This window comes from Vigna unguiculata, chromosome 8, assembly GCF_037176805.1.
Source record: "Vigna unguiculata cultivar grain cowpea cultivar isolate G323 ecotype 2 chromosome 8, ASM3717680v1, whole genome shotgun sequence".
In the NCBI taxonomy this organism is placed as follows: Eukaryota; Viridiplantae; Streptophyta; class Magnoliopsida; order Fabales; family Fabaceae; genus Vigna; species Vigna unguiculata.
In genome coordinates this window covers 40,970,420-40,983,804 of record NC_140799.1, presented here as the reverse complement: position 1 = coordinate 40,983,804, position 13,385 = coordinate 40,970,420, and the positions used below count along the sequence as shown (strand labels likewise).

General features: G+C 35.1%; 3 protein-coding genes and 1 pseudogene across 6 annotated transcripts; 2 read left to right on the top strand and 2 right to left on the bottom strand.

The window, feature by feature from the left end:
• Positions 1–379: 379 nt before the first annotated feature.
• Positions 380–3,062, bottom strand: LOC114193647 (Mitochondrial transcription termination factor family protein). The gene is made up of 5 exons (XM_028083531.2): positions 2,658–3,062; positions 2,402–2,468; positions 2,194–2,327; positions 1,427–2,116; positions 380–1,260 (listed from the first exon to the last, which is right to left on the bottom strand). Exons 1-5 carry the CDS (start codon positions 2,934–2,936, stop codon positions 943–945), a joined length of 1,488 nt encoding a protein of 495 aa, XP_027939332.1. The 5' UTR covers positions 2,937–3,062; the 3' UTR covers positions 380–942.
• A 113-nt stretch (positions 3,063–3,175) lies between these two features.
• LOC114193652 (uncharacterized) lies at positions 3,176–5,009 on the top strand. Of its 3 annotated transcripts, none has more exons than XM_028083536.2 (4): positions 3,176–3,427; positions 3,619–3,668; positions 3,765–3,846; positions 4,760–5,009. In XM_028083536.2, exons 1-4 carry the CDS (start codon positions 3,193–3,195, stop codon positions 4,804–4,806), a joined length of 414 nt encoding a protein of 137 aa, XP_027939337.2. In that variant the 5' UTR covers positions 3,176–3,192; the 3' UTR covers positions 4,807–5,009. The 3 variants fall into 3 exon arrangements, with proteins under 3 accessions (XP_027939337.2, XP_027939336.2, XP_085522134.1); XM_028083535.2 differs by having other exon boundaries at positions 3,765–3,906; XM_085666008.1 differs by lacking the exon at positions 3,765–3,846.
• Positions 5,010–8,798: 3,789 nt separating this feature from the next.
• LOC114193646 (scarecrow-like protein 21 pseudogene) lies at positions 8,799–11,838 on the top strand (annotated as a pseudogene). The gene is made up of 2 exons (XR_014984240.1): positions 8,799–8,978; positions 9,828–11,838. The product of XR_014984240.1 is annotated as a scarecrow-like protein 21 pseudogene (transcript).
• Positions 11,764–13,089, bottom strand: LOC114193651 (uncharacterized). Its single transcript, XM_028083534.2, has 2 exons — positions 12,783–13,089; positions 11,764–12,514 (listed from the first exon to the last, which is right to left on the bottom strand). The coding sequence occupies exons 1-2, from the start codon at positions 12,985–12,987 to the stop codon at positions 11,919–11,921; spliced, it is 801 nt and encodes a 266-aa protein (XP_027939335.1). The 5' UTR covers positions 12,988–13,089; the 3' UTR covers positions 11,764–11,918.
• Positions 13,090–13,385: the final 296 nt, after the last annotated feature.

Here is a 13,385-nt window from a genome sequence, read left to right as displayed (position 1 = left end):
TATCAACTCACATGTGATAAGAATTGCCGCAAGGTAACAAAAATTGTATATATATATATATATATATATATATATATATATATATATACAGGATAATGAACAAGCAGCGGAGAACCGAGTACATTACAGAAAAAATATGGAATTAGTCACCATGATAGAATAAAATGAGAAGTGCTAATATAATCTATGAATAATCTATTCCAACATTCTGCACTTAAAGAAAAAATACTGTTCTCTCACATGAACAATCTACCATTATTTGATTAAAAGATTTTCTATATATTCATTTTCCTACTAGTGAAAGATGATGGAAGTGATATATTACACTAACTGAAAATGTATAACATCTAATAAACCAGGTAGAAGGTATTACAAGAAATTGAGAGAATAAGAATGTTATTTTATCAACTCACATGTGATAAGAATTGCCGCAAGGTAACAAAAATTGTATAGTTCTGGTGATGGCAATGAGTCCTATTCATTTCAGATATACAAAAGAAGAAAACAGAAAAAAAAATATATCTACAAACACATGTCACTGAAGGTAAAAAGGAAACATGAGAGTAGCGGTGACAGAATCCAGAAGTTGAATCTTAAAGTTGATGCAGCTTTGTTCTTCAAATTATGCCCATATAAGTTTGCAATATTGTCCACGAGCACTTTGTAAACAACTGCTTGAATTAAACACGAACAGCAAGAATGAATTTCACACTAGTGTAGCAGCTTCTGCCGAAAATAAGACACTGATTCGAGTGTCATGAAATCATGTGCAGATGGTATGCCAGTAAGCTGAACAAACTCTAATGACTGACTGAGCTTTTCAGCCACGACACCAACCATCAATAACATTTTGTATCAACACGATACATGACAATAATATTTCAACAAATTCCTCTTCCAGTACTCATGCAAGTTGACTACTATACACTTGATTCTGTTCTGTCACATTTTTCTTTCATATTTCTCAGCAAACTTTTGAAGCAATAATCTCTGACGGAATGCCAAATATTTATCCAAACTTGTTCCAGCCCACTGTTCGCAAAAACATTCATCAGTTGGTACAAAAGATCCAAGGGGAAATGGTCCTTTTGGAGCTTTCTTTAGGGAAACTAAGAACCTATGACGTGGACGAATTCTCTGGTCCAAGGATAAACTAAGATACATTGGGTACTTGGTCAAGGACTGCACCTCGTTGTTAAGTTCATTTACCAAGTACAAATATTTGGGCTTTAGATTTTCCTCCAAGGACAGAGATAGCACCTGCAGACACAGTAGTCAGCATTGACAACAGGTACAAACTGTTCTTTACATATATAAGATATATCAATTCAAAAGATCCAAAATGAAAGAATGAATGGAAATTTGGAACAGTGAAACAGGATACGTTTCTTAAATTAATAACGAGGGAAATACATTAAAAAATTACCTGTGTAAGGCTCGTCAATACTTTCAAGATATCTGAATTTTTCATTCCTATGCTCCTTAAGAAATTTATTCTTGGAAGTAATCCATCATCTATGCTGTAATGGAGAAGTTGGGGATGTTTTGTCACCATCTTCACAATGCTATCCCTGGGTGCACCCAACTCCTTGGTAAGAAACATATAACGCATATTCCATGAAATGTCAATTCTTTGCACAAGAATTTGGGGACTCAGCTGAATGACCTTACCCAAATCTTTTTCCTTGATGCCTACTTCCTCAACTAAATATCTAACTGTAGGTTTTAATGAATTTTCAACACTGTAAGAAAACAAAGACGGAGCAGCAGCAATGATTTGCCCTATTCTAGAATTCGGTATGCCCAGGCCCCTCAAGAAAGCAACACGAGACTTCAAATTGTTCTCCACTGTATACTCAAGAATTTGTGGCTGCCTCAATAAGATTCTTCTTACATCTCTATGTTTAACACCAACACTCAATAAGTATTCTAACCTTTCCTGTGCGGAACCAACATTAATTTGAAGTGCTTGCATGTGCCTCTCATATATTTGGACAAAGTGTGACTCCTTCATTCCAAAGGTGCTCAAGTAATCAAGAAGTGGTAACCATTTCGAATCCAAAGGAATTTCTTCAGACAACCGCGGATACTTTTTGTTCTTTACATTTCTACTAACCTGCAATTTGGGAAAAGAAAAATGAGGCTCAAGAGCACAAGTACATTAATGACATGCTTTGACACTAAATAGCTCACCTTATCACCATTTGGTGCCTTTCCACTCTCATTTCGTTGCAAGGATGCCACTCTCTCACTTCTAGGCAATCTAATGCTTTGTTCGTTGTCCAAAGATCTCAAACCCCACTCCCACTCCTTCTCTTTATCCTTTCCTGCACAAACAAGGTTATGAACATCAAACTTTCCCCTTTAAACCACTCAATTAAATACTTTCAGTTATACATACCTTTAACTGTCTTCGACTTCAATCTCTTGTTCCTAACATCAAATTTAGCAGGCTCAGCAAATTCCTCCTGCACACATATTACACAATGAAAGGGAAAATTAATAACAAACAAACATCAATGGCAGATTTCAGCAGATAATCGAGCATTCCACAATTTTGTTACCTTTTGGACAAAGAAAACATTTCAAATGCATAATTAAAACCCATTGAATTTAAAGCATTATCTTTGACCACACAATGAAAGCAAACAACTCACATCAGAAAGCCAATCATCATCATCTTCGTCGTCCTCCTCCTCGTCCGTTTCTTCATCGTCTTCATCACTATCGTACATCGACAGTGCCCCTCCATACTTTGACTTCCTGTTGGTTTTGATAATTTTCGGATTTGAATGTGCTGCAAGTTTCACTAAACTCTTCAACCTTGCAGAATCCAATTTCCCTCTCTCCAAGTTCCGAAATTGGGACTGAAAACACGAAGGAGTCGAAAAGTATAGCAGGGGTTTATAGGGATAGAGAGACACAGAAGCAGCCATTGCTAAACAGAAACAGAAAAGAATATACTCCAAAACCCTAAGTTAGAATCTCTCTCTGCACTACCAGAGGTTTATCCTCTTTCTATCTTAAACGGTGTCGTTTTTACTTAAAACCATATCTGGAAACATGAGTCACACAAAATAACGCGTAGGTGGCGCGAGCCCGTGGGCTAAAAAAGCCCACGTGGCATTCTTTATAACGGTTGTGGTGTTGTGAACTGTGAAATGAATGAGCTTTTGGGAGAGTTAGTTAACTATGGAGGGAGCAGTTGCAGCGTATTCTTTGTCTCTGCTTTCATTGGGGAGTGTGAAAACAAGGAGCAGAGTGTCTCGGATCTCTGTCGTGTCTGGGAGACAAGGTTGTAATGTTTGGGTTAAGAATGGAAGAAGAAGAAGGGTAAGGGTGAGTGCTGTGAACGTGGAAGATATAACCACAGTACTTGATCCAGCTCCGGTGGAAGTCACCTGGCAAATTGTGGTCGGAGCTATAGGTACCTTCACTCACACAATCACAACCTTTTAAGTTTTCACTTTACTAGAACTGTTCTTATCTAAGGGACAAACAAATCTTAAAGGCAGATCCTTTTAGCTGTTTTGTGTTTTGTCCTTGTATTGATGGAAAGAGAATGGTGTTTTTGTTACGAATTTGGGTTTTGATTTTCTTTGGGTTTGAATTTTTCAGCTGGAGTTACCCCTTTTGTGGTGGCAGGGATCGAATTTCGAAAAAGAATTGTAAGTCACTCTTTTGGTTGAGTTTATGACTTGTTTGTAAGTGGTTAGGTATGTAACTGGTGTGTTTCAATGCATCATTGTTGGATGCTGTTACAGATAGCTCAACAAAGATGTGAGGAGTGTGGTGGGTCGGGGCTTGTTCTAAGGGAAAAGGAATACTTCCGTTGCCCAGAATGTGGTATGATTGCATTCACTTCTTCTCGTGTCTTGTACTCTGTTCAAGCAATTAAGTATGCAGGTGGGAGAATTTCAATGTATCTTTCTGAAATATTCCTGATTAAGTGGGATTTTTAATGTGTCCAGTAATTGAACATCGAACTCAAAATATTGAATGTGAGAAGATTTAAAATTCAATGTTTACTGTGACAACTACAATCTACTAGGATGTACATTGAATACCTGGGAATTGTGGAAATCCTTGCATTACCAAGCTAATTTGAATGTGCATTGTCAACCTGAGAATATTTTATTGTTAAAATAGAGATTTTTCATAGGTCCTTTTCCTTTTGGTCCACAATTTCATTCATTTTGGCTCTGAGGAGCTGTGACAGGTGATATAATGGTCAATTCTAGCATTTCTTCAGTAACTTCATTTCAGCAGTGTAACTTCAATATCTCGTAGAACCTTTTAGGCATAAGTTAAAAGTGCTTTTGAGAGTTTTTTTTTTTCATTAGAACTATAGAGTTTTTATTAGAAGTCTAGAGTTTTTTTTCAACAGATAAATTCTCAAAAACTCTTCGAGGTTGGTAAGGTATCCCAGCAGGTTCTTAAATGTTTAAGTTATCGGTATCACTTGTAACTTATGTTTCAAACCCTTTATTACTCTGAAAGTATCAGCAAAAAGTAAGAAATGGATTTCACAACCATAATGTTGATACTGAAATTTGGCAAATTGGTATCGTAAGTATGAACTGTAAGCTACATCAGGGGAGTATTTACATCCGTGTCCATGCTTCATAGAGTATGAACAACTTTATGCCTCGTTGCTTTGTTTTCCTAATTTTTTTTTACCATTTATGTATTGTTGATCTACCCTCAACCTACTGTATAATTCATTATCTTGCGGTTCTTAACATACTTTCTATTGCAGGTGGGTTCCTTCCTTGGCAATCCTGGAAAAGATTCTTTTCAGGCTAATTTCTACAGCGTTGTACAAAAAAACCATACTTCAACAGTGACAAATTTATTAAACAGAGATTCAATGTTTGTGAGAATACTCTATCATACACAAACATAAACAACATAGTAAAGCTATTTGTAATACCAACTACCATTTTCATTAGAAACATTGTAATTTCTTTCTGAGAGAAATGGTATTTGCTACCCTCTTGATATGCCCACCCAAGGAAAAAGAATTCTGCAGCAACGGAGACATGTTTGTGAAGTCTCAATATTTAGACGATTTGTGAAAGTGGTAGAAGCTTGGGTTTTTAGCTGTTTTTTTTTTTTCACTGTAGGTTGTTCTGATTGAATTGACTCCAATTTTTTCTTAATCTTCAAATGCATATGATGTAATCAGAATGAAGTGCGTTTAAGTTGATAGAGCCAGAATTTAAATCCCACAGTAACGAATTTACCAAGGGGTTGAATGGAGAGAATCACCTCCAATGATTTATGAGTGTTTATATAAAAAAATCTGATATCACATTCAATATAAAACTATTGATTAGGTGGAAGAGTTGAATCTAAAATTAAGAGAGAATCATTTCAGAAACTTAATAAGTGACACCTTTAATAAACAATTTAGACATTTGTACATATGTCTATGTGTTATACTTCATAAAGAACAACAAGCATCGATTAGTTTTTAAATTGTATAAAAATGTGTGGAAAAAGTCTATGTTTTTAAAGATCTTTCTGATGTGAAAAGGTGCTGATGTTGTTACAAGCTTTTTTGGAGCAGGTGTTTATTTGATCTCATCTCTTATCCAAATAATATACATCTTTTATACCAATCATGTCCAATTCGCTACTCATTGAAAAAAACAAGAATAGAAAAACAGTTTCCTCGGGTAAAGTCTCTCAAGGGAAGATTATCATTTTAAGGTTGATTCCTTTGTTCCATCCACAAATAATGTACCTCAGATTAAGGTGGTCAACATCTGTTTTCTTCAGTATTTATTCTGCTAAAAGGGCCAAGTGGACATTATAAAATCCTTCCTTATCAATACCAACTCCATCCGAAGATTCTTTTCAAATTACGCAGACTTCACTTGTGTCATTACTGATGTCAGATACGAGTAATTGTGAGTTGACCTTGGCTACCAAAAGTAGTCTACACGAATCTGTGACAAAATCTCCACTTCTTATCCTTCATCTACTCTTTTGGTCTATAGTCTTACATGATTGATAACTTTTTCAAGACTTTATCATATTGACTCTGAAGAGTGCATCACCATCTCTGTTCGTGGATCTTGCAGTAAGGTAAGACTTTAGTGACAAGATTAAAGGCCACGTTAATAGTTCTGGTTTTATGGTGATTATTCCTTGGCTTGGTGCTTGAGTTGGTACAGCCACTCTTTTGGACTTCAATGTTATCCCTCGATGGAAATTTTAATCGCATTGATGGACTTCAACTGCAAATTTTTGTAACTTTATTGGGTGCATTTTGTTGCTTTGCAAGGGGTGATGTGATGAACAAGGATTATTCTTTACTGTGCAACCAATTTGTGGCTCGAACTCCTCCAAATCACAGTTGAATATCACATCAATTGGCGTACACCAGTTGATCGCAATTGGTCAAGACTAATGAAAATTCTTCATTTTTTCTGCAATATTGGTCAACACAGAGATATTTTAAAGTCATTTGACTAATTCACAGAACACTGGTCAATCTTCAATTAACATGCATCAATCTTGCGATTATTGAGTAGCCGTAAAACAAAGTGAAAAAAAGAGGAAGAAATTCATAGCCATTAGAAAAGTATGACGTATGGCTGACAATAGATTCGTGTCATCCTATAGTAAGATTTACGACATGGACAATAGTTATGGTATTGAAAACGGAAAAGAACAGTGAAAACAGTTTAGTTAAAATCTCAAGTAAAATTCCAGAACTGGATAACATAAGAGATGGGTTTTCAAGAGTGAAAAGAAACAAAAGAAATGCAGCATTAATTCTGATGTGAAACGGATAAAGATACATTTATGCATGTCGGTGTGATTGCTCGTAAAAGTGGTTGAATTGAATCCAAAAACGAGGAGTTGGTGGTTAATTAAATGTCTAACTAGGTATCAACCATCGCAATGTGCGGATAATTTAATAGAATGAACCAATTTAGTTGACGAGATTAAGAGAGTGATTTCTGATCCTTAAATTTGAAGCATCAATGAGATTTATGTTATATACTAGTCCTTCTACCCGTGGAACGCACGGGATTTTTTTATATGTAATAATTATGGTAATAGCAATGGGTTTTTGGATATTTAATAATCTATATGATGATAATTTAATGTTTTAAAAAGATGTTGACGTGTATCAATGGAATAGATCAATTTAGAATGTAATTAAAGTTGTATGTCAAGTTAAGATTTGATTTCATTGAATATTGTCGTCAAGCACCAACAACAAAAATATGACTAATACACTACTTTGTTAATATAAGAATTAAAAAAGAATAAATTACATACCTAGAATGTATCCTTTGGTATTGAAGTTCATAAATTTCTTTTGTACATAATTTCCTTTTGTACACAATGACTTCTTTGTTCAACTTTTTCAATACAATGATTTTCCTACATGGCAGAAAATAACATAAATCAATTGATATATATTTATAACAGTTTTGAAATGAAAAATAAAATTCGAAATGACATACCTATAATTGATTTCTTTTCAAAGAGTTTCAAAAATTTTTTTGTACACAACGTTTTTAGTTGTGTTTGTTACCTTTCCATCTTCATCCAATATAAGTATTTTCAATCCTCTTTTGGTTTTGACTCTAGAAATAGCAACATATAGTTGGCCATGTGTGAATATAGGTTGTGGAAGATAAAGGCCGACTCTAGAAAGTGTTTGTCCTTGACTTTTGTTAATCGTCATTGCAAAGCATAAAGATATCGGAAATTGTCTTCTTTAAAATTTAAAAGGCAACCTAAATAATAGATATAATTTTGGTTCCTAAATTGAAAAAAATAATAGATATAATTTTTCAAAGCCTAAAAATTAACTTTTCCACCTTGAATATGCCTTGACCTTAATGGTTTAAGAATGCAAAAGCGTGTGGGTCAATGCAATGCCATGTCGGTACAAACACGATTCAACAACCTTTACGACACGCACGCACACTTTGTTTTGCCCTTTTTAACTTTTACTTCTGAAACGCACAGAACACAAGAGAAATCGCCGACCAAACTTCATGTCGATCAAAATTAATCACTTCTATTGATGGGGAAGATGTTTGATTCATGAGAGAAACCGCAGAGCATATGTTTAGGGTTGCTTTAGTTACAAACTTTCTCCTAAAGTAATTTCATGTTTCAAATTGTTTTCATTAACACCCATCTCTAAGAATATAAATATAATAACTGTTATAATTATAATTATATATATATATATATTAATTTTATATTATTTTGTTTAAATTTAAGATATTGCTTATGATATTTAAATTTAGTATGTTACAAATTTAAAATCACTCGTTACATATGGGAAAAAAAAGGAGATGTGAGATAATAAAAGTTTAAAAGCTGTAAAAAAAAATGAAAAGTAGTGATGAGTGAGAGACAGAGAATAAACCTCCTTTAAATAAAATTATAGATAATTAAGTCTAAATTAAAAAAGTTTACACTGTCATGCACGTGCGTCAACATTTGGAACAGTGAACCCAAATAGAACACAACGGTTTCAGACTTCTTTGTTCTGCATTAATATTTTAACAGGTGAATATGTAAAGAAATATTAAAAAAATGTGAAATTTAATAAATTTTCAGAAGAATTGAAGAAGTAAAATAAGCTTAAGAGGAGATTAATAGAAATTACACGAATTTAACTAAGTTTATTGACTCCGAGTAAACGAAAATTTTGGGAGATAATATTTAAACGTGATTGAATACGTTAGTGTAGTGGCTTAAAAGTAATTGCACGCGCAAAAAAACAAGACTTTTTCGTTGTCTAAGTAAACGTTTTTTCTATAAAATATAGCACTCAACAACCTTGTATTTGGTCTTGCCTCCATTCTTGAATAAACAAAAAGCCCACATGCATGACAACCCCTGGTTACTTTTAGCTGCAGAAGTGCTTCGTCCTTGGATTTGTTCTCTGTTGTTTTGGCTTCAAAGTGCAGATCATGCTTTCCCTTTCAGTTAAGGTGATAATCTCTAAACGTATTTGCTGATCTTCTTTTGTATGATGATGTTGTGGGAGGAAAGTGATTTTTACATATTTTACCATACAAGTGTCTGTGATTGTTAAGTTGAAGTTGAAGGAGATGCAGCATCTTGTTTTATTTACCTGTGAAAAAAAAAAGCTACTTTTTCTTTTTATGGCAGTTTTGAGTTTCTGGAAATTGGTTGCTGATTAACTTTTTATATGGTATGTTTAATTGGGAGAAATCACTTTCAAGTTTGAGCTCTTTGTTTTTTTATACTGATGATTTTCGCTTTTTTGTCCTGCTTTTTTGTTTTCTTAAGGAAAAGTTTTGTGGAACACTTCGGATTTTGTTGAGTAACAGGGTGATTTTTCAGAATTTCTGTGTGTTTGTGTGTTTGAACTCTGAGTCTATTTGTATTTGGTTGCTTAAACGTTTTTTGGTTTATACTAGGAAGCCCCTATTCACCTTTCTATGTAATTGAGTTGAAGTTTTGAGCATGTTTCAAGTTTGAGTTCAAGAAAATACTAATAGATCTTCTGAGGAATTGTAAATCATGAATTGCTTATGGGAGGCCTTCTGAACAATTCTATTTTTGTACTTTTATAATGAAAAAGGAATAATGGGACAAAGAATGAAAAAAGCTCTTCCTTTTAAGTACCAGGTGTTCCAAGATTCATCATTTAATTAGGTTTATCAAGCTAATCTCCAATTCTGGATTGCATCAAATTTGAAAGACAAACAATAACACGGTGGACTGAGACTGCATTCTTGTGTTATATAGTTATAGTTCTCGTTATTTTGTTATCTAACTTTGTTGCTTTAATTGTTGTGTCACCATTTCTGCAGAATATAACAGATTTCGAGTTAGGTGCTTAAGTTCAGCTGGAATTTGAGTATAATGTGGACAACGATCACATAACTTAAATAGCACCAACAATTGTTGTTCCAAAAAGGAGAAAACAGAGAATTTTGGACTGTTTATATTAGAAAAACACATTGCTGTTGTGTTTTCTACGTATATTCAAAGAACCGGTTAATTTTCAAAAGCAAATGTCTCAGAAGCATAAAATGTCCTACGAGGCTGTCCAAAATCTTGGGTCATGCTGCTTCCTACAAAGTGAGAACCTAGACTACTATTCATCCTCTGATAACAGCAGCCATGCAACCTACCCTTCTGTTCGTACTTTAGAACAATATTGCACCCTGGAATCTTCTACAAAGAACAGTTTTCCTTCCCTAAATTCTCCATCTACTGTTAGCTTCTCACCTAACTATAGCCCACTCTCAAAGCTACAGCCAAAATCATATGTGTTGAGTTCACATAATTCTCTTGAAATTGCTAATGATTCACTGGAAAATGAATCTTGTTTGACGCATAATGACAATGAGCTGAGGCACAAGATAAGAGAGCTTGAAAGTGCTATGTTGGGACATGATGCAGATATTCTGGATATGTATGATACTGTGATTCCAGAGGAATCTCATTCATTTTTGCTGGAGGCAGAAAGGTGGAAGAAAATGATGGAGATGATATCTAGAGGGGATTTGAAGGAGATGCTTTGTGCATGTGCAATAGCAGTGGCAGGAAATGATATGGAGACAACCGAATGGTTGATGTCAGAGTTAAGAAAAATGGTCTCAGTTTCTGGCAATCCAATCCAACGATTGGGAGCATACATGTTGGAGGCTCTTGTTGCAAGATTGGCCTCTTCAGGAAGCACAATCTACAAAGCCTTGAAATGTAAAGAGCCTACTGGTAGGGAACTCCTTTCACACATGCACCTACTTTATGAAATTTGCCCATATCTCAAATTTGGTTACATGTCTGCAAATGGGGCTATTGCTGAAGTCATGAAGGGGGAAAGTGAAGTCCACATAATTGATTTTCAGATCAACCAGGGAATACAATGGGTGAGCCTAATCCAAGCTCTTGCTGGCAGATATGGAGGACCCCCCAAGATCAGAATAACAGGTTTTGATGACTCAACTTCAGCTTATGCCAGGGAAGGAGGTCTTGAAATTGTGGGAGAAAGGTTGTCAGCACTTGCACAATCATATAATGTACCCTTTGAGTTCCGTGCCTTAGAAGTTTCTCCCACTGAGGTTGATATTAAAGACCTTGAACTTCGACCTGGTGAAGCTATTGCAGTGAATTTTGCCATGATGCTGCACCATCTTCCAGATGAGAGTGTGGATGGTCAGAACCATCGTGGCCGGTTGTTGAGACTGGCAAAGTGTTTGTCTCCAAAGATCGTGACACTAGTTGAGCAAGAATCACATACCAGCAACCTCCCATTCTTCCCCCGTTTTGTTGAGACAATGAACTACTACTTGGCTATTTTCGAATCGATTGATGTTGCTCTTCCAAAGGAAAACAAAGAGAGGATTAACGTGGAACAGCATTGTTTGGCTCGAGAAGTTGTCAACTTAGTAGCATGTGAAGGGGCAGAAAGAGTGGAACGCCACGAGCTTCTCAAGAACTGGAGATCACGTTTCACCATGGCTGGATTCTCAACATATCCATTGAACTCCTTTATTACTAGTTCGATTAAAAATCTTCAGCAAAGCTACCAGGGACATTACACTCTAGAAGAGAGAGATGGAGCTCTATGTCTTGGTTGGATGAATCAAGTTCTTATTACTTCTTGTGCTTGGAGGTGAAGATCCAAAGGAACTGGTTCATATTTGTTATTGCAGACTTTTGTTAATTTATGTATCATCCTAATCCTAGCAGAATTCCTCATTTCAAAGTCAAATTACTCTGTAGTTTGTTAGAACACACTATATTTATGTCAATAATTCCAGTACCAGCAAACACGATACATAAAATTTAGATACCCTTACAATAATTCCAGTACTAACATGTATTCTGTATTTTTCTATGATACCCCTTACAAAGATAAAAAGAATAATGACAATTTACACCTACAAAACTTGTTAGCTGAAAATTATTACAAAACAAGGAAGAACAGAACTGGGATTTTTTACTACAAATTTTTCTAAGCTAAACTGCATTTCTCCTAACCCAGTTGAGCCAGGTCCTTCATATTCACCATCAACTTCATTTACTCGAGTTCCAGCAATTATCCTGCAAATTATTGCAGCCTTTTTCACGCTATGTACCCTGGCAGTTGCAATTCCTCTGTTACTCAATTCTTTGTCACTTGTGTTCGGGTGAATGTCTGCGTATTGTGTCTTGAAGTTAAATTGAATTATTTGGCAAAGATAACAAGATGGATCTTTACAAAGATCATGAACTCTCTTCGTAGATTTCCCATGGAAACATCTCATTGTAGTACCATAGAACCGCAACAGCTCATTCCCATCAACAGTGCTCCTTGGATGCCTTGGATATTGCTCAGAGGCCACCTTCTTCACATTTTCTCTATATTTTTCAAACCTTTCAAGGACTTCTTCTGAGTAGCTCACCCTGAGGACTGTTCTAACCTTTTTCAGTGGCTTTGATGTGTTGAGCCAAGCCTTTTGAAAGATCATTTCCACAATTTTTCTTGATGGGTCTCCAACACTCAGTTCTGCCAAAATTTTACAATGATGTGAAAGAGTTCACAGAATTTAACACACAGTGAAAAAAAAAAAGATAAAGGAAGTTTCAAGTATACCTCAACTGCTCCAATTAGTTTTCCTCTTAAAAAGTTACAAGCCTGTTACATTACAATGACTTCTGAAAAATCATAACTTTTATATTTCAAGCTTCTTTATAATGAAACACTTTGAGTTTTGAAGACATGAAAGCATGTTGTGTTGATGCAAATAGGAGCAGCATGCAACTTAGTAACTTACCATGAAGCCTTCCCAGTGTATTGCTTGGTCTTGAAACTACTAGGCTAGTTGGAGTTTGCATCAGAGGTCTATTATATGCATTCGTTCTCTCCCATTCTGAAACACAGCCACTTCCCTTGCTGCATTTCGTTTGCTGCTTGATTACATCGTTGATCTTGTTTCCACATTTGACATTATCCTTCAAGGAGACCCATAAGGCATGCATCTCGTTCTTTGCTCCTCTTCTTCTTTGTGCCGAGTGGAATATATGACCACAAAAAAAATGGTTTCTAGTGAACAAGTTTGTTGTCTCAGTAACATGCACAAAGTTGAGGAACAAAGAAAACAAAGAATATAACTTTTGTTCACTAAACTCATTTTTTTAAAATTTAACGGGAAAAAATATATAATCTTGCCGTTATAGGTACATTTGTTTTTATTTCTTGCATTACGTTAACCAAAATTAAAATTTATGTATAGAGATAAAAGATTATAACTTTGTCTCTATAATTATCTTTTATTTAGTTTTTATAGATTTTACCATGACCTTGTGTTACTTTTACAGTATTGTAACGGCAACAAAGACAGGGAATAACACTAAAAGAAAATTAAAACCGTCCTTTG